The sequence below is a fragment of the Bufo bufo genome, chromosome 4 (genome assembly GCF_905171765.1).
Source record: "Bufo bufo chromosome 4, aBufBuf1.1, whole genome shotgun sequence".
Taxonomy (NCBI): Eukaryota; Metazoa; Chordata; class Amphibia; order Anura; family Bufonidae; genus Bufo; species Bufo bufo.
Genome location: NC_053392.1, coordinates 29105555 through 29130908, shown reverse-complemented (window position 1 = coordinate 29130908; position 25354 = coordinate 29105555). Strand labels below are relative to the sequence as shown.

At 52.6% G+C, this 25354-nt stretch overlaps 1 protein-coding gene across 13 annotated transcripts in view; it reads left to right on the top strand.

Annotated features, from left to right (window-relative positions):
- Positions 1–23824, top strand: part of DTNB (dystrobrevin beta) — a 77015-nt gene extending 53191 nt beyond the window's left edge. For 8 of the 13 annotated variants that reach the window (XM_040427022.1, XM_040427026.1, XM_040427025.1 and 5 more), the window contains 9 exons: positions 1852–1941; positions 3160–3247; positions 3668–3753; positions 4344–4457; positions 5073–5169; positions 14826–14982; positions 15070–15159; positions 15245–15313; positions 23301–23824. In XM_040427022.1, coding sequence (XP_040282956.1) covers positions 1852–1941; positions 3160–3247; positions 3668–3753; positions 4344–4457; positions 5073–5169; positions 14826–14982; positions 15070–15159; positions 15245–15313; positions 23301–23305 — 796 coding nt within the window. In that variant the 3' untranslated portion in view covers positions 23306–23824. Of the gene's footprint in view, positions 1–758; positions 852–1851; positions 1942–3159; positions 3248–3667; positions 3754–4343; positions 4458–5072; positions 5170–14825; positions 14983–15069; positions 15160–15244; positions 15314–23300 lie in introns of those variants that run through there. The other 5 variants (XM_040427027.1, XM_040427021.1, XM_040427029.1 and 2 more) reach the window with 5 other exon arrangements.
- Positions 23825–25354: the final 1530 nt, after the last annotated feature.

Here is a 25354-nt window from a genome sequence, read left to right as displayed (position 1 = left end):
GTGTGCTCCCTCACCCTCTGCTTGCAGGCACTCCTCGTGTGCTCCCTCACCCTCTGCTTGCAGGCACCCCTCCTGTGCTCCCTCACCCTCTGCTTGCAGGCACTCCTCCTGTGCTCCCTCACCCTCTGCTTGCAGGCACTCCTCGTGTGCTCCCTCACCCTCTGCTTGCAGGCACTCCTCGTGTGCTCCCTCACCCTCTGCTTGCAGGCACTCCTCGTGTGCTCCCTCACCCTCTGCTTGCAGGCACTCCTCGTGTGCTCCCTCACCCTCTGCTTGCAGGCACTCCTCGTGTGCTCCCTCACCCTCTGCTTGCAGGCACTCCTCGTGTGCTCCCTCACCCTCTGCTTGCAGGCACCCCTCCTGTGCTCCCTCACCCTCTGCTTGCAGGCACCCCTCCTGTGCTCCCTCACCCTCTGCTTGCAGGCACTCCTCCTGTGCTCCCTCACCCTCTGCTTGCAGGCACTCCTCCTGTGCTCCCTCACCCTCTGCTTGCAGGCACTCCTCCTGTGCTCCCTCACCCTCTGCTTGCAGGCACCCCTCCTGTGCTCCCTCACCCTCTGCTTGCAGGCACTCCTCCTGTGCTCCCTCACCCTCTGCTTGCAGGCACTCCTCCTGTGCTCCCTCACCCTCTGCTTGCAGGCACTCCTCCTGTGCTCCCTCACCCTCTGCTTGCAGGCACTCCTCCTGTGCTCCCTCACCCTCTGCTTGCAGGCACTCCTCCTGTGCTTCCTCACCCCTCATTGATTTACATGAAGCAGAGCCTGGATTGTGCCACTGAAGACATCATGTCTGGAAGAGGAGCTGATAAATATGAAGAGATCCCAGTGAGGCCTCCTCGGGAGCTGCCTCATGTAGGTCTCAGCAGACACCTGCAATAAGCGGCTCCTCCCGTTTTATGTGCATCAGGATTATAATCCCTCTTTATTTCCTCACAGTTTTAAAGGGCCTCTGTCAGCAGTTTTGTACTTATGAAACTGGCTGACCTGCTCCATGTGCGCTTGGCAGCTGAAGGTGTGTGTTGGTCCCATGTTCATATGTGCCCACATTTATGTGGAAAAATAAGTTTTATCATATGCAAATGAGCTTCTAGGAGCAACGGGGGCGTTGCCGTTACACCTAAAGACTCTGCTCTCTCTGCAACTGCTGAGCCCTCTGCATTTGATTGACAGGGACTGGAGTGATCACATTTTCACTCCCTAGCCCCGTCAGTCAGAGCACAGGGGATGTTGCAGTTGCAGAGAGAGCAGAGTCTTTAGGTGTATCTGCTCCTAGAGGCTCATTTGCATATGATAAAACATCATATTTCTCAGTAATGCGGGCACATATGTACATGGGGCCAACACAGATGCCTTCAGCTGCCAAGCGCACATGTAACAGGTCAGCCAGTGTCATAGGTACAGAACTGCTGACAGATGCCCTTTAAGATCTCTGCCTGCTTTCAGTTAGGGCAAATTCAGACGGCCGCAGTGCTTTGCGGATCTGCAAAACACGGATGCCTCATTCTTCAGTCACATCCAGAGCTGCGCTCCTAGTTCCTCTGTTGTATCATGCCTCATTCTTCAGTCACATGCTGCGCTCATAGTTCCTCTGTTGTATCATGCCTCATTCTTCAGTCACATCCAGAGCTGCCCCCACAGTTCTGCTGCTCTTGCTTTTCACCAGCCTCCATGGCTATGTATCTTTCTCTGTAGCTGCAGACGGCTCGGTTATCTGGGGCAGGTGGAATAGATTGTCAGCTCCTGCGGTGCAGGTTATTGTATTCTCAATTGTGTCATATCATGTGGCCCCCGGGGGCCCCTTCATCTCACTCATTAACATAATCTCTCATCTCTCACCCTCGGTTGTCACCAGGTCACCGCACATCATGGACATTGGCAGCCGCCTACCAGACGAGCATGCCCTGATAGCGGACTATGTGGCCCGGCTCCGCAATGACACACGGTTAGTGATAGGGGGTGCCAGGCCGCTGATCCTCAGCCTTGATTATATGCATCACTTGTATATGTAACATTGTAACTGGCGTCAATGTGACATGTATTTAAAGGGCCAGTAACCAGTCATCATTAGGGTTGCCTGGCGGCACTTCGCAGTGGCGCCCCCCGCGTCTCACCCCCATTGTCATCAGCACCCGTCACATAGATTTTTGTCCGTTTCTCATCTATAGAGTACTTTGTTTGCACCAGTGAAAGAATACTCCCACCATTTCACGGCAAAGTGCTAGATCCCTGCTTTACCTTACTTGCACCTGCCGCATTGTGTCTGCTGCTCCAGTCACATCCAGAGCTGCATTCACCATTCTGCTGCTCTCCCATTATGAAAGATGTAGTGTATGCGCCAGGCTGTGGTGGCCGGCGCCTGTGTAGTTGTCCTCTCTCCGGCTTTTTCTCAATTTGAACTGGGGCAGGAAAGGGTTAAACAGATACATGAAAGAAGCTGTAAAAAGGGATTGTGGAACGTGTAGTGTTGCTGCCGAGCGCCTTTCTCTGTTCCTTGTAGCATGTGGTAGGTAGCAGAATTCTAGAGGCAGCTCTGGCAGGGAATGGAGGATAAGATAAGTATATTATACTGATTGCTGGGTCACAGCCTCTCTGGGTGCAGCCCCCTTTCTTTGGTGGGAGCAGATGTATCCTCTCCATGTGGATGAGGGGCTGGCATTGTGGGCAGTAGGGTCCCCGGTGCCTGCCTTACCTCCTGACACCTGTGTCCTGATGCAACTGGGACGACATGCGGAGCTCCCCGCTAGCCCTGAGTAAAAGTCATCGCCTCCAGTCCTCTCCCCTCAGTCACAGTTCTGATTCTGGGGTGTCATTGTGGCCACACCAGCATGGGCGCCCCCTTCAGACCGAAGAGCCCTCACATCATCACTCCCCTGCCCATTTATGATCCTGGAGTGCACCTCGGGGGTGGTCCTATGATGTCCTCAGGGTCCCTCCCACACGGAAGAGAGACTGGTGTGAGATAGGGAGATTAGATGATGAGCTCTTGGGACAGGGATGATGGGAGTGATGCATCGTGTGAGGTAGGGAAATTAGATGGTGAGCCTTTGGGACAGGGAGGATGGGAGTAATACATTATGTAAGATAAGGAGATTAGATGGTGAGTTTCTGGGTCCAAGGATGATGAGAGTCATACTCGGCTGTGTTGCTCTTCTATTGACAGTGTGTTGGACAGTCCTAGCCGGCTAGACGAGGAGCATCGTCTGATCGCTCGCTACGCCGCCAGACTCGCCGCTGAGGCCGGGAACTCTGTGAGTAACTGACTGCATCATATGATCGTATACTCCAGTCACATCCAGAGCTGCACCTAATGTACGCCTCCTTTTGGAAAACATGACTACTTGGTATAGTTTCCATGTCACACCATCTCTCTCATCTTCTACTCATATATGCATTATGTCTTCTACTCTAGTCACACTCAGAGCTGCTGTCTTATTGCTTCCTCTAATCTATCAGCCCTGAGCTGTCACTACACGTCCCTTTTAATGCAAAAAGCTGAACAAGATCTGTATAGATCCTGAACCAGCAGGGGGCAGCAGGGAGATGCCCCGCTGCCGACAGGAAACCATTAGAATTGTGAATGCAGCTCTGGATGTGACTGGAGTATCAGGCATGATTCAAGATCCATTTTATTTAACCTGTCCGCCATGTTGATACTTTGTCTCCGCCAGCCTCGACCGCCCACTGAGCTCAGCTTTAACTTCGACGCCAACAAGCAGCAGCGACAGCTGATCGCCGAGCTGGAGAATAAGAACCGGTAAGAAAGTGAGCGAGTGTGCCGGCCGTAACCCCTGAGGGAGCGTGGGCCGTAACCCCGGGAGGGGGGGGGTGTGTCAGCCGTAACCCGCGGGGGGGGGGGGGGGCCTGGGCCGTAACCCAAGGGGGGAGGTTGGCAGTAACCCCGGGGGGAAGGGTGTGTCGGACGTAACCCCCCGGGGGGAAAGGGGGTGTCAGCCGTAACCCGAGGAAAGGGGGGAGGGTCTGCCAGAAAAAAAAAGGGGTGGGCGTGGGCCGTAACCCGAGGGGGGGGGGACTGCAGCATGTTGAGTGAGCGGAGTACAGGGGAGGGTCATGTAAAGGGTCACATTATTAATAACTGCAGCTTTCAGTATTTTCCCACATTTACCGCTACTATAGCGCCCCCTATCTTGTCAGGGCCCACAGTTCTGTTCACAGTTCTGAACAGAATGCTAGAACTGCAGTGTAGACTGACACACAGGCTGAGCGGTAGAGGATTATGGGAATGTAACTTTACACAACTATACAGATTTGCCAGTCGGTGGTTGGGGGGTGAGAGGCTGACATGGATAGCGAGTGATGGACGTCTCTCATCCTTCCTCGTTACAGAGAGATCCTGCAGGAGATTCAGCGGCTGCGTCTGGAGCACGAGCAGGCGTCCCAGCCCACCCCGGAGAAGGCGCAGCAGAACCCCACCCTGCTGGCCGAGCTGCGGCTGCTGCGGTAAGTGCTGTGCGGTCGGGTGGCGCCATTCTGATTGAAGACACACCCATTTTGCATGTAGCCACGCCCATTCTGATCATATACCGCTAATCGGAAGAGGGTAGAACTGGCGCCATCTCCGTATTTTGCGTTCTCCTCACCAGTCGCTCGCCATTTCCTGATTAGTTTTATCAAGAATTAAACTGCAGGATCTGATCACCTTAACCCCTTCATTACTGCAGAGAAGTGAGAACTCATTAATGAGTGTCCTTGTGCCTAATGCAATGAAGGGGTTAATGTGTGTCCCCTCCTTTCTGTGTGGTAATGAAAGGGTTCATCAATATCCCCATTAATGTGATCTCCGTTACTGTGCTTGAACGACAGGGTTAACCCCTTCATTATGGCACCAGGGACGAGGACGATCTTTAACCCCTTCTTCTCCACACAAGTATTGTCTGATATTAACCCCTTCCTCACAGCATTAGGCACAAGGACCGAGGTGTAGTAAACGCATTCACTGCCACGGACGGCACCAGCAGTCCATTAACCCCCGTCACTCCACAGCTCCATCGGGGGGGGGGGGCGACATGGAAGACCGAGGAGATCTGAGCAGTAACGTGTGCCCTCTGTCTGCAGGCAGAGGAAGGACGAGCTGGAGCAGAGAATGTCAGCTCTTCAGGAGAGCCGCAGGGAGCTGATGGTGCAGCTGGAGGGGCTGATGAAGCTGCTGAAGGTGAGAACCCCCCACAATGGCGCCAGGACAGAGGGTACTCTGATAGACGGGTGCTGCAGGGTGCACTACAGGGGGCATAGTCTAGACCCCCTGACACATGTGCCATCCCAGGGGGTGCCCGGGGCCCCTGCACAGAGCTGCTCACATACTGCCGCCCCCATTACACTGTAGTCACTCACACTGCCCCCTAGTGTCCTAACGCCATGGTCGCCGAGACCGGCAGGTTCCTCGTCTACAGGATTTTCCTGAGACTGACGTAGGCTGTGAGATCAAGGAGAGCCCGTAGATCCCTGGTATTGCCGCAGATGTGTGTGGATTGGGCCGTATGAAACAATCTATTCCAGAACTGATCCCCCTCATTATACTGGTCATGTGATCTGTTCCAGAACTGATCCTCTCATTATACTGGTCATGTGATCTGTTCCAGAACTGATCCCCTCATTATACTGGTCATGTGATCTGTTCCAGAACTGATCCCCTCATTATACTGGTCATGTGATCTATTCCAGAGCTGATCCCCTCATTATACTGGTCATGTGATCTATTCCAGAGCTGATCCCCTCATACTGGTCATGTGATCTATTCCAGAGCTGATCCCCCTCATTATACTGGTCATGTGATCTGTTCCAGAACTGATCCCCTCATTATACTGGTCATGTGATCTATTCCAGAGCTGATCCCCCTCATTATACTGGTCATGTGATCTATTCCAGAGCTGATCCCCTCATACTGGTCATGTGATCTATTCCAGAACTGATTCCCCTTATTATACTGGTCATGTGATCTATTCCACAGCTGATCCCCCCCTCATTATACTGGTCATGTGATCTGTTCCAGAACTGATCTCCTCATTATACTGTTCATGTGGTCTATTCCAGAACTGATCCCCTCATTATACTGGTCATGTGATCTGTTCCAGAACTGATCCCCTCATTATACTGGTCATGTGATCTGTTCCAGAACTGATCCCCTCATTATACTGGTCATGTGATCTATTCCAGAACTGATCCCCTCATTATACTGGTCATGTGATCTATTCCAGAACTGATCCCCTCATTATACTGGTCATGTGATCTATTCCAGAGCTGATCCCCCCTCATTATACTGGTCATGTGATCTATTCCAGAACTGATCCCCTCATTATACTGGTCATGTGATCTATTCCAAAACTGATCCCCTCATTATACTGGTCATGTGATCTATTCCAGAACTGATCCCCTCATTATACTGGTCATGTGATCTATTCCAGAGCTGACCCCCCCCCCTCATTATACTGGTCATGTGATCTATTCCACAGCTGATCCCCTCTTACTGGTCATGTGATCTATTCCAGAGCTGATCCCCCCTCATTATACTGGTCATGTGATCTATTCCACAGCTGATCCCCTCATTATACTGGTCATGTGATCTATTGCAGAGCTGATCCCCTCATTATACTGGTCATGTGATCTATTCCAGAGCTGATCCCCCTCATTATACTGGTCATGTGATCTATTCCAGAGCTGATCCCCCTCATTATACTGGTCATGTGATCTATTCCAGAGCTGATCCCCCTCATTATACTGGTCATGTGATCTATTTCAGAGCTGATCACACACATGATCAGTATAATGAGATCTATTCCACAGCTGATCCCTTCATTATACTGTTCATGAGATCTATTCCAGAACTGATTCCCTCATTATACTGGTCATGTGATCTATTGCAGAACTGATCCCCTCATTATACTGGTCATGTGATCTATTCCAGAACTGATCCCCTCATTATACTGGTCATGTGATCTATTCCAGAACTGATCCCCTCATTATACTGGTCATGTGATCTATTCCAGAACTGATCCCCTCATTATACTGGTCATGTGATCTATTCCAGAACTGATCCCCTCATTATACTGGTCATGTGATCTATTCCAGAGCTGATCCCCCCCCCCCCCTCATTATACTGGTCATGTGATCTATTCCACAGCTGATCCCCTCTTACTGGTCATGTGATCTATTCCAGAGCTGATCCCCCCCCTCATTATACTGGTCATGTGATCTATTCCACAGCTGATCCTCTCATTATACTGGTCATGTGATCTATTGCAGAGCTGATCCCCCTCATTATACTGGTCATGTGATCTATTCCAGAGCTGATCCCCCTCATTATACTGGTCATGTGATCTATTTCAGAGCTGATCACACACATGATCAGTATAATGAGATCTATTCCACAGCTGATCCCTTCATTATACTGGTCATGTGATCTATTCCAGAGCTGATCCCTTCATTATACTGGTCATGTGATCTATTCCAGAACTGATCCCCTCATTATACTGGTCATGTGATCTATTCCAGAGCTGATCCCCCCTCATTATACTGGTCATGTGATCTATTCCACAGCTGATCCTACTCATTATACTGATCATGTGATCTATTCCACATCTGATCACACACATGATCAGTATAATGAGATCTATTCCAGAACTGATTACCTCATTATACTGGTCATGTGATCTATTGCAGAACTGATCCCCTCATTATACTGGTCATGTGATCTATTCCAGAACTGATCCCCTCATTATACTGGTCATGTGATCTATTCCAGAACTGATCCCCTCATTATACTGGTCATGTGATCTATTCCAGAACTGATCCCCTCATTATACTGGTCATGTGATCTATTCCAGAACTGATCCCCTCATTATACTGGTCATGTGATCTATTCCAGAGCTGATCCCCCCCCCCCCTCATTATACTGGTCATGTGATCTATTCCAGAGCTGATCCCCCCCCCCCCTCATTATACTGGTCATGTGATCTATTCCACAGCTGATCCCCTCTTACTGGTCATGTGATCTATTCCAGAGCTGATCCCCCTCTCATTATACTGGTCATGTGATCTATTCCACAGCTGATCCTCTCATTATACTGGTCATGTGATCTATTGCAGAGCTGATCCCCCTCATTATACTGGTCATGTGATCTATTCCAGAGCTGATCCCCCTCATTATACTGGTCATGTGATCTATTCTAGAGCTTATCCCCTCATTATACTGATCATGTGATCTATTCCACAGCTGATCACACACATGATCAGTATAATGAGATCTATTCCACAGCTGATCCCCTCATTATACTGTTCATGTGGTCTATTCCAGAGCTGATCCCTTCATTATACTGGTCATGTGATCTATTCCAGAGCTGATCCCTTCATTATACTGGTCATGTGATCTATTCCAGAGCTGATCCCTTCATTATACTGGTCATGTGATCTATTCCAGAACTGATCCCCCCTCATTATACTGGTCATGTGATCTATTCCAGAGCTGATCCCCCCCTCATTATACTGGTCATGTGATCTATTCCAGAGCTGATCCCCCCTCATTATACTGGTCATGTGATCTATTCCAGAGCTGATCCCCCTCATTATACTGGTCATGTGATCTATTCCAGAGCTGATCCCCCTCATTATACTGGTCATGTGATCTATTCCAGAGCTGATCCCCCCCTCATTATACTGGTCATGTGATCTATTCCAGAGCTGATCCCCCTCATTATACTGGTCATGTGATCTATTCCAGAGCTGATCCCCCCCCTCATTATACTGGTCATGTGATCTATTCCAGAGCTGATCCCCCCCCTCATTATACTGGTCATGTGATCTATTCCAGAGCTGATCCCCCTCATTATACTGGTCATGTGATCTATTCCAGAGCTGATCCCCCTCATTATACTGGTCGTGATCTATTCCAGAGCTGATCCTCCCTCATTATACTGGTCATGTGATCTATTCCAGAACTGATCCCCTCATTATACTGGTCATGTGATCTATTCCAGAGCTGATCCCCCCTCATTATACTGGTCATGTGATCTATTCCAGAGCTGATCCCCCCTCATTATACTGGTCATGTGATCTATTCCAGAACTGATCCCCCCTCATTATACTGGTCATGTGATCTATTCCAGAGCTGATCCCCCTCATTATACTGGTCATGTGATCTATTCCAGAGCTGATCCCCCTCCATTATACTGGTCATGTGATCTATTCCAGAGCTGATCCTTCCTCATTATACTGGTCATGTGATCTATTCCAGATCTGATCCCCTCATTATACTGGTCATGTGATCTATTCCAGAGCTGATCCCCCCTCATTATACTGGTCATGTGATCTATTCCAGAGCTGATCCTCCCTCATTATACTGGTCATGTGATCTATTCCAGAGCTGATCCCCTCATTATACTGGTCATGTGATCTATTCCAGAACTGATCCCCTCATTATACTGGTCATGTGATCTATTCCAGAACTGATCCCCTCATTATACTGGTCATGTGATCTATTCCAGAACTGATCCCCTCATTATACTGGTCATGTGATCTATTCCAGAGCTGATCCCCCCCCCCCTCATTATACTGGTCATGTGATCTATTCCACAGCTGATCCCCTCTTACTGGTCATGTGATCTATTCCAGAGCTGATCCCCCTCTCATTATACTGGTCATGTGATCTATTCCACAGCTGATCCTCTCATTATACTGGTCATGTGATCTATTGCAGAGCTGATCCCCCTCATTATACTGGTCATGTGATCTATTCCAGAGCTGATCCCCCTCATTATACTGGTCATGTGATCTATTCTAGAGCTTATCCCCTCATTATACTGATCATGTGATCTATTCCACAGCTGATCACACACATGATCAGTATAATGAGATCTATTCCACAGCTGATCCCCTCATTATACTGTTCATGTGGTCTATTCCAGAGCTGATCCCTTCATTATACTGGTCATGTGATCTATTCCAGAGCTGATCCCTTCATTATACTGGTCATGTGATCTATTCCAGAACTGATCCCCCCTCATTATACTGGTCATGTGATCTATTCCAGAGCTGATCCCCCCCTCATTATACTGGTCATGTGATCTATTCCAGAGCTGATCCCCCCTCATTATACTGGTCATGTGATCTATTCCAGAGCTGATCCCCCTCATTATACTGGTCATGTGATCTATTCCAGAGCTGATCCCCCTCATTATACTGGTCATGTGATCTATTCCAGAGCTGATCCCCCCCTCATTATACTGGTCATGTGATCTATTCCAGAGCTGATCCCCCTCATTATACTGGTCATGTGATCTATTCCAGAGCTGATCCCCCTCATTATACTGGTCATGTGATCTATTCCAGAGCTGATCCCCCCCCCCCCTCATTATACTGGTCATGTGATCTATTCCAGAGCTGATCCCCCTCATTATACTGGTCATGTGATCTATTCCAGAGCTGATCCCCCTCATTATACTGGTCGTGATCTATTCCAGAGCTGATCCTCCCTCATTATACTGGTCATGTGATCTATTCCAGAACTGATCCCCTCATTATACTGGTCATGTGATCTATTCCAGAGCTGATCCCCCCTCATTATACTGGTCATGTGATCTATTCCAGAGCTGATCCCCCCTCATTATACTGGTCATGTGATCTATTCCAGAACTGATCCCCCCTCATTATACTGGTCATGTGATCTATTCCAGAGCTGATCCCCCTCATTATACTGGTCATGTGATCTATTCCAGAGCTGATCCCCCTCCATTATACTGGTCATGTGATCTATTCCAGAGCTGATCCTTCCTCATTATACTGGTCATGTGATCTATTCCAGAGCTGATCCCCTCATTATACTGGTCATGTGATCTATTCCAGAGCTGATCCCCCCTCATTATACTGGTCATGTGATCTATTCCAGAGCTGATCCTCCCTCATTATACTGGTCATGTGATCTATTCCAGAGCTGATCCCCTCATTATACTGGTCATGTGATCTATTCCAGAACTGATCCCCTCATTATACTGGTCATGTAATCTATTCCAGAGCAGATCCCCTCATTATACTGGTCATGTGATGTGATCTACTCTTGAACGGATCTCTCCCATTATACTGATCATTATGTGCACTGCATGTCTTGTGATCTACTTCAGAACTGATCCCCTCATTATACTGATCATGTGATCTATTCCAGAGCTGATCCCCCCTCATTATACTGATCTGTTACATGCTCATTATACATACACAGCGTCATGTGATCTACTCCACACCCGATCCCTTCGTTACCGCTGTATCATTCTCCTCCTCTGCTCCACCGTACCGCTCCGCTCCTCTCGCCCCCTCACCCCGGTTCCGCTGTAGTTTGTAGTTTTCGCCGTCTCGTCGCGTCTGCCGGTGAAACTGACTGTGTCTCTTCTCTTCACGTCAGCGCAGGAGGAGGAGCAAAGGCAGGCAGTAAGTGATTGCATGATCCGCACACGCTTCATGTCTGCTCTGCATGTCACCGCTGTCTACTGACACACCGAGGACGCCTGCCCCTCTTACCCCTGTGCATACATGGTCTTACATCCAGAGCCGTCTGCTGCCGTGCATTGTGGGAGATGTAGCCTTATCCCAGCAGAAGTTAGAATGCAGCTCTGGATGTGACTAGAGTATGATGAATACAACAATTTCTCATAATCTCATTCAAGGGCTCTGCTCAGATAGAACCTGACTGCTGTGACTAATGGGGAGTTCTGCTTTCGGGGGGCTGCTCCTACCATCTTCTGCAGAGCACGGCTTAATTATAAGGTATTCCTCAGGGGGGCAGATATGGCTGTCATAAACAATCTGTATTTTACCCCATTTTCTAGTCCTGAGAGTGCAGCCAGCAGTGTAAAGAATGGAGGTTTTCACTCTGGTTGCCATGACAACATCCAAGGACGCATAACTCTGTTGTAATTGTTTCCTTTATTTATATACGTAGACTGATACATGTCCCTGGATGTAGCCACGATAACCAGAGAGAGAACCTCCCTACTTTACACTGCAGGCTGTATCCGCAGAGTTGTAAAATGCTGCAGAATAGAAGAAAAGTTCACAACATTCCCGCTTCATCTGTAAATTTAATAAGCCCTCTCAGCTCCTCAGCCGGATAACCAGGGAGGTCCTCGTGGGTTTTGTCACATTGATGGTGAGTTGGAGATGCGATGATCTCCTGGGGACCGGCTATATGACCATCGTCCTGGGGACTGTCTGCTCTTATGAAGCATCTGGCTTATGGTCGGCATTCTGCAGAAAGTTACTGTAAAATCTGTTCTTTTTCTTACCGAGCTAAACATGCAGTTCTTCACAATGCCCACTAGGTGCCGATACTCCACATGGAATTGTGCAGCGGTCCTTCAAGGGTGTAATAAGAGGGAGTGTCCACTGTAGTAGACACGTCTGTCGTTTTGGTGTATATACCATAAGGATGAGGGTTCTCCAATGGTTCTTCTACCTGTCCTCAGATCAGAGTGGAGGATTTACCAGTGATCCTTCTACCTGCCCTTATACCATAGAGTGGATGGTTCTCCGGTGATCCTTATACCATAGAGTGGAGGGTTCTCCAGTGATCCTTATACCATAGAGTGGAGGGTTCTCTGGTGATACTTCTACCTGCCCTTATACCATAGAGTGGAGGGTTCTCCGGTGATACTTATACCATAGAGTGGAGGGTTCTCCGGTGATCCTTATACCATAGAGTGGAGGGTTCTCCGGTGATACTTCTACCTGCCCTTATACCATAGAGTGGAGGGTTCTCCGGTGATCCTTTTACCTGTACTTATACCATAGAGTGGAGGGTTCTCCGGTGACCCTTATACCATAGAGTGGAGGGTTCTCCGGTGACCCTTATACCATAGAGTGGAGGGTTCTCCGGTGATCCTTTTACCTGTACTTATACCATAGAGTGGAGGGTTCTCCTGTGACCCTTATACCATAGAGTGGAGGGTTCTCCTGTGATCCTTTTACCAATTCTTATACCAAAGAGTGGAGGGTTCTCTGGTGTTTCTTCTACCCGTCTTTACACCATAGTGGACGATTCTCTAGTCATCCTTTATACCATAGAGTGAAGGATTCTCTTGTGATCCTTCTACCCATCCTTTTAGCATAGATTGGAAGGTTCTTTGGTGATTCTTCTACCCATCTTTACAGCATAGAGTGGAGGATTCTCTAGTGATCGTTCTACCTGTCGTTCTCTGGTGATCCTCCTACTCATCTTTACACCATCAATTGAAGGATCCTCCAGTGATTCTTCTACCCATCCTTATACCATAGAGTGATGGGTTCTGTAGTGATCCTTCTACCCGACCTTGTATTATAGAGTGGAGGGTTCCCTGGTGATCCTGCTACCAGACCTTATATAATAGAGTTGTGGGTTCTGTAGTGATCCTTCTACCCATCTTTATACCATAGGGTGGAGTATCCTCCAGTGATCCTTATACCATAGAGTGGAGGGTTCCCTGATGATCCTTCTACCAGACCTTATATTATAGAGTGGTGGGTTCTGTAGTGATCCTTCTACCCGTCTTTATAGCATAGAATGGAGGATTCACCAGTGATCCTTCTACCCGTCCTTATACCATAAAATGGCAGGTTCTCTGGTGATCCTTCAACCCATTCTTATACCATAGAATGGCAGGTTCTTTGGGGGTCCTTATACCATAAAGTGGTGGGTTCTTTGATGATCCTTCTACCCGTCTTTATAGCATAGGGTGGCGGGTTGTCTAGTGATCCTTCTACCCATCTTTATACCATAGAGTGGAGGATTCACCAGTGATCTTTCTACCCGTCCTTATACTAGAGAGTGCTGGGTTCTCTGGTGATCCTTCTACCCATCCTTATATTATAGAGTGGTGGGTTCTGTAGCGATCCTTTTACCATCCTTGTACCATAGAATGATGGGTTCTTTGGTGATCCTTCTACCCATCTTTATACCATAGAGTGGAGGATTTACCAGTGATCCTTTTACCGATCCTTATACTAGAGAGTAATGGGTTCTCCTTGTGATCCTTCTACCCGTCCTTATACTAGAGAGTAATGGGTTCTCCTTGTGATCCTTCTACCCGTCCTTATACTAGAGAGTGCTGGGTTCTCTGGTGATCCTTCTACCCGTCCTTATACTAGAGAGTGCTGGGTTCTCTGGTGATCCTTCTACCCATCCTTATACTAGAGAGTGCTGGGTTCTCTGGTGATCCTTCTACCCGTCCTTATACTAGAGAGTGGCGGGTTCCCTACTGATCCTTTTACCCGTCTTTACACCATGGAGTGACAGATTCTCCAGTCCCCACGTCTCGGTGCTGGATCTTCCTCCTGGTTTCTCTCCGCACTGTATCTGGACGCTCTCCAGGATTTCCTCGCCATCTGCATGTTGTTGTTAGCGGCGTGCGCTGTTGTTGTTATTACAGATCTGTTTATAATAATAATTCTCGCGTCTGTCAATAAAGCGCAGGTCATGTGATGTGGGTCGAGCCCTGCGCTCCGTCCTTATTGGTCGGTGTGTTTTTGACGTGACCTCTGAGAGCAGTAGTGATTGGATGCAGCGGTCACACGGGGCAGTCGGGGATGTTATTGCTGCAGTGAGATTGTGCCGTTCTCCTGTCACCCCCTCGTAGTAACGTGAACCTCCACCCCCCCATGCTCCTGGTCATTATAGGTGTAGGCACATTTCTAAATTGTGACCACTTAGACACATCAGTCCTCTATGATCCATGGTCCCAGTGGAGAACACGCGTGACCCCTGCTCTAGCTAATGTACCTGCCCCCCATGATGTCCATGTCTTGCGGTGCACACATTATATATCCATAAGTCCTGGATGCTGTTGTGTCTTGTAGGCACAGGCAGCCGGATCTCCTCATTCCTCCCCGAGCCATGGTGCCAATCGCTCCATGCCTATGCCAGTGCGCTCCACGTCGGCCGGCTCCACCCCGACCCACGTACCTCAGGACTCCATAGCCGGACTAGGAGATGTACAAGAAGCCTTTGCACACGGTAAGTGGCTGTGTATAATGCGGCTGGGGGACCTCCCATGACCACTTACTGTAGACACAGGCGGCTGATGGTGCTGTCTGGTCTCAGGTACCAGAAGGAATCTACGGAGCGATCTGCTGGTGGCTGCAGATTCAATCACTAACACCATGTCCTCCCTGGTGAAGGAGCTGCACTCAGGTAAGTGAACGTCTCTCTGGACATAATGCCCGCGGTTTACCTCCGATGTGTCTGTGAACCTGTATACATGTCACTTCCATTGCAGCCGAAGATGGAGCCAACGAGGAAGAGCAAAAGACAGAGAAGGACAGAGGTGATGGGGGATCTGTGGGGGGTTAGTCCATGACAGTCCGTACCTACCTGTTATCATGTATGTGCAGCAGCCTCATCTCCTTTCCTATATGTACGGTGGCCTCCTCTATCTCGTCCTGCATGCAAGGGGCCTCCTCTCTCTATGTATGAGCAGTGGCCTCCTCTTTCGTTCTGCATCTGCACAGCAGCCTCCTCTCATTATGTGTGCACAGCAGCCTCCTCTCTCATCTAGCATGAGCACAGCAGCCTCCTCTCTCATCTAGCATGAGCACAGCAGCCTCCTCTCTCATCTAGCATGAGCACAGCAGCCTCCTCTCGTGCGTGGGGGGCCTCCTTGTTCATCCAGTATGTACAGTGGCCTCATCTCACACACTGCGTGTACACTGGGGCATCCTCTCTTGTCCTGTATGCATGGGGGCCTCCTCTCTCTTCCTGCATATGCGCAGGGGGCCCCCTCTCTCCTCCTGTGTGCGCAGGGGCCCCCCTCTCTCCTCCTGTGTGCGCAGGGGCCCCCCTCTCTCCTCCTGTGTGCGCAGGGGCCCCCCTCTCTCCTCCTGTGTGCGCAGGGGGCCCCCTCTCTCCTCCTGTGTGCGCAGGGGGCCCCCTCTCTCCTCCTGTGTGCGCAGGGGCCCCCCTCTCTCCTCCTGTGTGCGCAGGGGCCCCCCTCTCTCCTCCTGTGTGCGCAGGAGCCCCCCTCTCTCTCCTCCTGTGTGTGCGCAGGAGCCCCCCTCTCTCTCCTCCTGTGTGTGCGCAGGAGCCCCCCTCTCTCTCCTCCTGTGTGTGCGCAGGAGCCCCCCTCTCTCTCCTCCTGTGTGTGCGCAGGAGCCCCCCTCTCTCTCCTCCTGTGTGTGCGCAGGAGCCCCCCTCTCTCTCCTCCTGTGTGTGCGCAGGAGCCCCCCTCTCTCCTCCTGTGTGCGCAGGGGCCCCCCTCTCTCTCCTCCTGTGTGTGCGCAGGGGCCCCCCTCTCTCTCCTCCTGTGTGTGCGCAGGAGCCCCCCTCTCTCTCCTCCTGTGTGTGCGCAGGAGCCCCCCTCTCTCTCCTCCTGTGTGCGCAGGGGCCCCCCTCTCTCTCCTCCGGTGTGTGTGCGCAGGGGCCCCCCTCTCTCTCCTCCGGTGTGTGTGCGCAGGGGCCCCCCTCTCTCTCCTCCGGTGTGTGTGCGCAGGGGCCCCCCTCTCTCTCCTCCAGTGTGTGCGCAGGGGCCCCCCTCTCTCTCCTCCGGTGTGTGTGCGCAGGGGCCCCCCCTCTCTCTCCTCCGGTGTGTGTGCGCAGGGGCCCCCCTCTCTCTCCTCCGGTGTGTGCGCAGGGGCCCCCCTCTCTCTCCTCCTGTGTGTGCGCAGGAGCCCCCCTCTCTCTCCTCCTGTGTGTGCGCAGGACTCTCTCCTCCTGTGTGTGCGCAGGAGCCCCCCTCTCTGTTATCCGGGGGAGCAAGGCCGGTGTCGGAGTCCCTCACCGCTCCACCTCCCCACAGAAGCAAAAGGAGGATCCAGGGCAGCCCAGCTCCCCTGCTTCCCGCCAGCCAAGGGGTCACCTAGGTCCGCCAAAGAAAAAGACCCTCCCGCCATACCAGACTCCTGCCACTCCGGTGCCAGCTGCTGAGGAAGTGACCTTGCTGGAAAAGGTGACCTTGCGGGTCCACTTTGGGAGGGTGAAGAGAAGAGGATGAAGATGAGGTGAGTACACGGGACTAGGTAAGTATGGTTAACAGTCTTCCCCCTCGCTCTCCCCTTTGGCGGCATCGTTTTAAGGGTCTATAGGGTTAATAGGCACCGGGCCCCACTTATAGTACCCCAGGACCCCTGAGGACAGATAATTCCATGTCCCCCAGCTCACATCGGGTGGCCGAACAGGCAGGGAGGGGAGCGGACGAATCTCCCGCTCCCCGATATCAGACGCCATAATCCGCCCTGTTCGGAAGCGGGCGCCAAGCGCCGCTCCAAAAAGGGTTAATGCCCGCACTGGCTGATATCGCGGACGACTCACGCCGCGAGGCTCTTACTTGACATGGGGCCGCGGGGTGCACATCATCGGTCAGCCAGGCGCCGCAAAGATTTAAGCCCCGTTGCAGGTCCTCTGTCCTCCGGCCGACCGGCAGGGCTTCCCGGTCGGCCGCGCATCAAACTGCAGGCCTGGCTTTGCGGCATGCTAGGCTGCAACTTCCTCCCCGGGTATGAGGGGGGGGGGGCAGCTCCTGGCACAAATTCTCCTGCCTAGCTGTCCCCCACCCTCAGAAGCCCGCTGAGCACCGCCCCTGGTCTTTTTACCCCTTCCTGGCCGGCCACTTCTGTGAGGCCGGTACCGGATTTTCAGGGGTTTAGAGATGCAGGGCAATCTGCTTTTAATATGTAGGATTTAACCCCTTCCTGCCTCTTATCCAGCTTGAGGCTAGGCATCACATTTTTTATACGTCCATACGGGCCCTACCCCTCAGCCCTTCTCACCGCTGGTAGCTCAGTGGTAATGCCGTTGCACCATGTCCATGGTCTCTGTGTTCAAAAACCCCTTTCAGCCTCTAAAAAATTTAACATTAACCATGCGGTACCAGACTGGGTCCGTGCTCTATTCTGGACACAGGAGGACCTCTCATAGTTTCCCAATCCACCCTCCGCGGCTGTTGGGTTGATAACTCTCCACCCGCGCAATACAGTGAAGGACCCCTGAAGGTTCCCAACCAGCCCTCCGGGGCCGTTTGGTCGATAATCCTCCACCGGCACAATCCAACGGAGGACCTCTGGATGTCCCAATCCACCCTCCGGGGTCGTTTGGTTGATTATTCTCCACCTGTGCAATCCAGTGGAGCACCTCTGGAACTTACCAATCCACCCTCCGGGGTCGTTTGGTTGATAATGCACCTCCTGCGCAATCCGATGGATGGGCCTCTAGAAGTTCCCTTTCCACCCTCCGGGTAGTTTGGTTGATAAGTTTGGCGAAATTCTGAGGGGTAGACTTACGCGCAAGCGTGCCACAGCAGGTCGTCCTTCCTCCTTGAATATCTCCCCACCCCCACCCTTCCTCTCAGGGCCACGCTCACACACACCCTCTCTTCCAGGAGAGGGTCAGTCCAGGAATCACTGATTCAGACCCCGACATGAATCCGAAGCAATCTCCAAGATTGCGTCTACGGTAGCCAGCAGTACTTGTCGTATGCATTACCCCCTTCCATAGGCGGAGTACTTGCACTACTACGGGATACAGTACTTGCCTTACACATTGTCCCCTGCCATTGGTGGACTAAGTACAATAACACTGGTTTCAGTGCCGGACGTATATTTTCCCCCTTCTGTAGGTGGCGGAATTGCATCTCCGCTGGGTTCAGTACCTGCCGTATTCATTAGCTCCTTCCATAGGTGGCGCGATGACATTCTCACTGGTTACAGTGTGTGCTGTAGGCATTAACCCCTTACTTAGGTGCAATAATTGCACTCCCACGGGGTACAGGACTCGCCATTCGCACTAGTTCCCGCCATGGGCATTAATCCCCCTTCATAGGTGGAGTATTTTCCCTACCACTGGCTTAAGTACTTTCCGTATGCACCACCTTCCATAGGTGGGGTAATTGCACTACCATTGGATACGGTCCCGACTTCCATAGGCGGAGTGTTGCACATCACCGTGCTTCCCGTTGCACTACCCTCTTCCACAGGTGATCCACTAGCGGGGGAATAATTAAACATCTTAAGACGCCTTAGCTTATTTCACAAGTGGGACGTAGCAGCAGTCGGTACCCGCGGGTGCCCGGCACTCTTCCTCTAGTGGTATATGGGTGCTGCAAGTGGATACAGTGGCTATTCCACATTGTATCCTTCTTTTCTTTGGTGCTGGTTTTGGGCATGATTATATCATCCTCTGCCTTCTCAGGGGGTTACCTAGCATCACTTACGTGTCCTAGAGACCCCCATCTCCATGAGCCTCCATTGATATTGTCCGCATCAATACGTAGTGCGTACACCATGGCACATATATGGTGAGTACGTTCCAGCGAGTCGAGGGTTTCACTGACTCTGTATTCTCTATCCACCACTCCTCCTCCTTCTCTGGGAAGGTGGTTCTGCTGGCGCTCTGGTTTAGCTACTACAGCGTGTTCTCTTCCACAGGTGCCGCTTTTACGCTAATGCTTGAGGTCGTGGTCGCTGCTGTGGTGCGTCCCCCTCAGGTAGGGGCCCTACCCTGGCGCTAGCTTTGGCGGTTGCTCCTGTTCAGCGCCCTTCCAGGTAGAGTTTTTACGGTAGCTCTACTTCACTGGAGCAGTATGGTACATGGCTTCTACGGGATGGTCTCAGGCCTCCCCCTCAGCTGACGGGCGAGCGCTGGCTATTACTGGGGGAGTGGTATTTGCGTTACCACTACATACTAGGGTTCTTACTGCACAGCTCCTTCGTCAGGCGGTGGATTCTTCTAGCACTACATTCGGTGGCCTCTGCGGGTGGCCCCTCCTCTGCTGGGGTATAGGGCTAGCAATACAGTGTGACTCCCCTTGCACAGCCACTATATCCTGGCTACTTCTGTATAGCGCCAGCCTCGGATGGGGAATGGGCTTAGACCTAGCCTATTCTTCTCCTTCTGTCTTTTTCCTCCTCTGGCTCATGGTTCATAGCCACCCCGGAAGCCTTGGTAGCTTCTGCGTTACTACCTTTCCCTCATCTCCATTGCACGGGGTATTCGTTTGGTGGCTGTTCATTTCCAGACATGCTCCGGTCCCGACTGGTGGACTGTGGCGCCCACCACATCCCTCCTTCTACAGGGATCCTTCCCACTACAGGAAAGCTTCCCTCCTCCTCTCCCGAGCAAGAGATCCGGAAGCATGCAGCATGGACGCCCTGATATCCCCTTGGCAGGAGTTCTCCCTACTTACATGTTTACCCCTCTTCCCACTCCTACCGGGGTTCTACGGAAGATCTAGATGGAGGGCGTTCCGACGATCCTAGTCTCTCCGGACTGGCTCATAGCGCGTGGTACGCCAACCTCGTTCTCCTTCTAGGAGACGTCCCATGGTCACTGCCACTCAGAGACGACCTTCTTTCTCAGGGTCCGGTCTTCCATCAGCATTTAAGGTCTCTTCGTTTGATGGTGTGGCTATTGAAACCGCCATTCTGACGCAGAGAGGGTTTTCGGCGGACGTCATCCGCACTAAGATTCAGGCCAGGAAGCCTGCATCGCCCAGGATCCATTATAGGACCTGGAGGTCCTTCCTGGGCTTCTGTAAAAGCCGGAACATCCTCTCACTCCGTTTTTCTCTCCCCACGGTCCTGTCCTTTCTACAGTCGGGGTTGGACCTTGGGTTAGCCCTTAGTTCCTTGAAGGGTCAGGTGTCGGCGCTTTCTGTCCTGGGGGACACAGCTTTTCCAGCGTCCCCTGCCCCCCCTGGGCCATAAAAACCTTCCTTCAGGTAGTAGCCCATACTGTTCTTCCGTACCGTCCTCCTCTACCACCTTGGGATCTGAATATAGTCTTCTCAGCGCTCCAGACTTCTCCCTTGAGCCCTTGCAGGAGATCTCACTCCGACTCCTGTCCTGGAAGGTCGTTTTCCTTGTAGCTATCACATCCATCTGACGGGTGTCCAAGTTGGCGGCGCTCTTTTGCAGAGAATCCTTCCTGGTTCTTCACAAGGATAAGGCGGTTCTCTGGCCCATTCCTTCTTTTCTCCCGTAGGTGGTCTCTGACTTCCATATCAACGAGAAATTGTCCTTCCCTCACTGTGTCCCTCTCCTTCACACCGTAAAGGAAAGGAGTTAGGCCATTTGGATGTTGTCAGGGCTCTGAAGATTATTAGCAGCCTCCAGTTCCTTCTGCCGTACGGACCCCCTTTTTGTCATTCTGGAAGGTGCTCGCAAGGGATTGGCGGCCTCCAAGGTGGCAATCGAACGTTGGATTCGGGCTGCAATTGCGGAGGCATACCGCTCTGGGGGCAGGGTTCCGCCCTTAGGTGTCACGGCTCACTCCACCAGAGCGGTGGGCGCATCTTTGGCTCGAGGGAATCGCGCTTCGGCTGCACAGTTGTGTAACGCAGCTACTTGGTCCTCCTTATGCACATTCACAAATTCTACCAGGTGCATACTTATGCATCGGCGGACGCTGCCTTGGGCCGCATGGTCTTGCAGGCGGCAGTTTCTTAGATGCCTGCAGGAACGCTTTCTTCCATGGGTCTGTGGTTTTTCCCTCCCTGTGGACTTCCCTGTGCGCTCAGTGGCCTCCTCTCTCGTCCTATGTGCGCTCAGTGGCCTCCTCTCTCGTCCTGTGTGCGCTCAGCGGCCTCCTCTCTCGTCCTGTGTGCGCCCAGCGGCCTCCTCTCTCGTCCTGTGTGCGCCCAGCGGCCTCCTCTCTCGTCCTGTGTGCGCCCAGCGGCCTCCTCTCTCGTCCTGTGTGCGCCCAGCGGCCTCCTCTCTCTTCCTATGTGCGCCCAGCGGCCTCCTCTCTCGTCCTGTGTGCGCCCAGCGGCCTCCTCTCTCGTCCTGTGTGCGCCCAGCGGCCTCCTCTCTCGTCCTGTGTGCGCCCAGCGGCCTCCTCTCTCTTCCTATGTGCGCTCAGCGGCCTCCTCTCTCGTCCTATGTGCGCTCAGCGGCCTCCTCTCTCGTCCTATGTGCGCTCAGCGGCCTCCTCTCTCGTCCTGTGTGCGCCCAGCGGCCTCCTCTCTCCTGTGTGCGCCCAGCGGCCTCCTCTCTCGTCCTGTGTGCGCCCAGCGGCCTCCTCTCTCGTCCTGTGTGCGCTCAGCGGCCTCCTCTCTCGTCCTATGTGCGCTCAGCGGCCTCCTCTCTCGTCCTGTGTGCGCCCAGCGGCCTCCTCTCTCCTGTGTGCGCCCAGCGGCCTCCTCTCTCGTCCTGTGTGCGCCCAGCGGCCTCCTCTCTCCTGTGTGCGCCCAGCGGCCTCCTCTCTCGTCCTGTGTGCGCTCAGCGGCCTCCTCTCTCGTCCTGTGTGCGCCCAGCGGCCTCTTCTCTCGTCCTGTGTGCGCAGGGCCCTCCTCTCTTTCGTCCTGTGTGCGCCCAGCGGCCTCCTCTCTCGTCCTGTGTGCGCTCAGCGGCCTCCTCTCTCGTCCTGTGTGCGCTCAGCGGCCTCCTCTCTCTCGTCCTGTGTGCGCTCAGCGGCCTCCTCTCTCTCGTCCTGTGTGCGCTCAGCGGCCTCCTCTCTCTCGTCCTGTGTGCGCTCAGCGGCCTCCTCTCTCGTCCTGTGTGCGCCCAGCGGCCTCCTCTTATCCTGTGTGCGCCCAGCGGCCTCCTCTTATCCTGTGTGCGCCCAGCGGCCTCCTCTCTCGTCCTGTGTGCGCCCAGCGGCCTCCTCTCTCGTCCTGTGTGCGCCCAGCGGCCTCCTCTTATCCTGTGTGCGCCCAGCGGCCTCCTCTCTCGTCCTGTGTGCGCCCAGCGGCCTCCTCTCTCGTCCTGTGTGCGCCCAGCGGCCTCCTCTTATCCTGTGTGCGCCCAGCGGCCTCCTCTCTCGTCCTGTGTGCGCTCAGCGGCTTCCTCTCTCTCGTCCTGTGTGCGCTCAGCGGCCTCCTCTTTCGTCCTGTGTGCGCCCAGCGGCCTCCTCTCTCGTCCTGTGTGCGCCCAGCGGCCTCCTCTCTCTCGTCCTGTGTGCGCCCAGCGGCCTCCTCTCTCTCGTCCTGTGTGCGCTCAGCGGCCTCCTCTCTCTCGTCCTGTGTGCGCTCATCGGCCTCCTCTTTCGTCCTGTGTGCGCTCAGCGGCCTCCTCTCTTGTCCTGTGTTCGCCCAGCGGCCTCCTCTCTCGTCCTGTGTGCGCTCAGCGGCCTCCTCTTATCCTGTGTGCGCCCAGCGGCCTCCTCTTATCCTGTGTGCGCTCATCGGCCTCCTCTCTCTCGTCCTGTGTGCGCTCAGCGGCCTCCTCTCTTGTCCTGTGTTCGCCCAGCGGCCTCCTCTCTCGTCCTGTGTGCGCTCAGCGGCCTCCTCTTATCCTGTGTGTGCCCAGCGGCCTCCTCTTATCCTGTGTGCGCTCAGCGGCCTCCTCTTATCCTGTGTGCGCAGCCTCCACATGTATGCTCCTCTCATGCTGTTCTTTCTGTTGCAGGCTAAGTGACCCCAGCAGAAGAAGGAGGTGATTGAAGTAAGTGTGTCGTCCACCTCCCCTCGCTCCGAGGCTCCCGGCGGTGGACGGAGCAGTAACTGCAGCTCTTTCCCTGTTCCAGGCACAGAGCGCCCCCTATATCCATGTAATTTATGAAAACACAAAAGCCGCATTTCAACAGCCAGCAGAGACGTGACCGGCCGGGGGAGCCCGGTTACTGCATGCTCGGTTCTGGATGTAACATAAAACATGCTGCGTGTTACTGGGCCATGTACCATCATGTCGGAGGCTGGAGGCATCGCGTGTGTGTGCGCCCGTCATGGGTGAAGAGGCTGAGACACTGTGACTGCACATGGCTGCAGCGCCCTCTAGCGCTGGACACGTGACTGACCCCCCTGCCATCTTGTGTTCTTCATATGGACTGAGCACACGCGGGAGGACCCGTGTTCTGCGGTGTCTATGCTCCGCGGAGAGACGGTACATTTCATGTCCAATGTTTACAGATAATAAATGTCTGTCTGTCTGTCCCGTCTCTTTGTGGATGGTCAGCCCTGGCTCATAACTCCCATCATCCATCATGTCACCCGTATCCACGTCTTGTTCTTGTGTTGTCACATGACTAGTTACCATGTCACCACACTGTAGCAGTCATGTGATGTCATTCATGAAGTAGCAGTCACATGACCTCTTTTCTGGTGACATCACTCAGTCACATGATCTCACTGAAAAGTAGCCCCAAAACAGTAGCGGTCATGCGATATTCCGTGAACGGGCAGGAGTGTGCCTGATGATGTCATCAGCCTATTGTGATCATGTGACGTCATCAAACAGTAGCATAGAGTGCAGTCGATGATGTCATTGGCAGTCATGTGACCCTTCTGATGATGTCAGTAGCAGCCTTTACTTCCAGGGACGCTGGACAGCACAGCTGCCTATGTACAGGTGGAGCGGCCTTTAGTGTAGACTGACCGAAGCTGCGGCTCAGCGTTACACCGCCTCCTGTGGAGTCGCCTCCGTCCCTCGGACTGTTGAGCTTCACTTCTCTCCCAGCAGCTGGTATATACCCGATGGTGCCCGCTGTGCCGTCTGGTGCCCACATTGAGCATATATTACGATCCCTCTCTCACAGGTCTCTAGTCACATCTAGAGCTGCGTTCACATAAGGTGCACTCACAGCCACCTTTGTGTGAGGTGCAATACGTGTCAGCACCCTGCTGATGGCTCCCAGACAGCAGCCGGCATCAGCTCGGGATGAGGTCACTTTGTACAGGAGAAATGTGAGGATTTGTGGCGTTCCTCTGCGTTACATGGAGCTTTATCCGTAACGTGAGGTTCAGTCGTCACAGGATCCTCCTGCAGAGCGTTTCCCATGCTGTGTCACAGCTGCAGAGCGCGTCTCATTGTCATGTCCCAGATGCTGGACCTCTGCTGCACCCTGCGCCGTAACCTTACCTCCCTGTGAAGGTGCACGGCCGGGGGCTGCGCCCGCGGCTCTGGTGTCCTGGCGCCATGCCCTCTGGCACGGAGACGGTTTCTATATTTTCCCACAGCATTTTCCTGCAGTAACAATGATCGTTCTCCCAGGAAACATCCGAGACGCAGAGCGACTTCAGCAATCCTTCATTCCCTGCACTCCAGTCACAGCCAGAGCTGCAGCCACAGCTTTGTAAGTTTCCTATTAACAAGGAGCGGTGCATTATGGGAGCTCGGACAGTTACACAGCATCAGGAAAGCCTGACACCAGTCTGTTAGCATTGGCAGCGCTGAGAAGTTTGAGAGCTGCTCTGGGGGTGAGCGGAGTACGAGACATGACAGTGTTACGTGTGCACTACGATTCTGGAGACTTTGTATAGGAAGCCGCCTCCAGCTCCAGATCTCCTGTGTCAAATCTCTGCTTTCTGTCAGTGAATATAAACATTCCCAGTTTAGTTCCGACAGCTGAGGGTTTGTTACAGTCTATGCAGTACGGTATGAGCTAACCGCACCAGCAGCACCATTCTCTCTTTTGTCCTGGGCCCCAGGCTGATGACTTTTTCCCTCCACTGATATATTGTAAC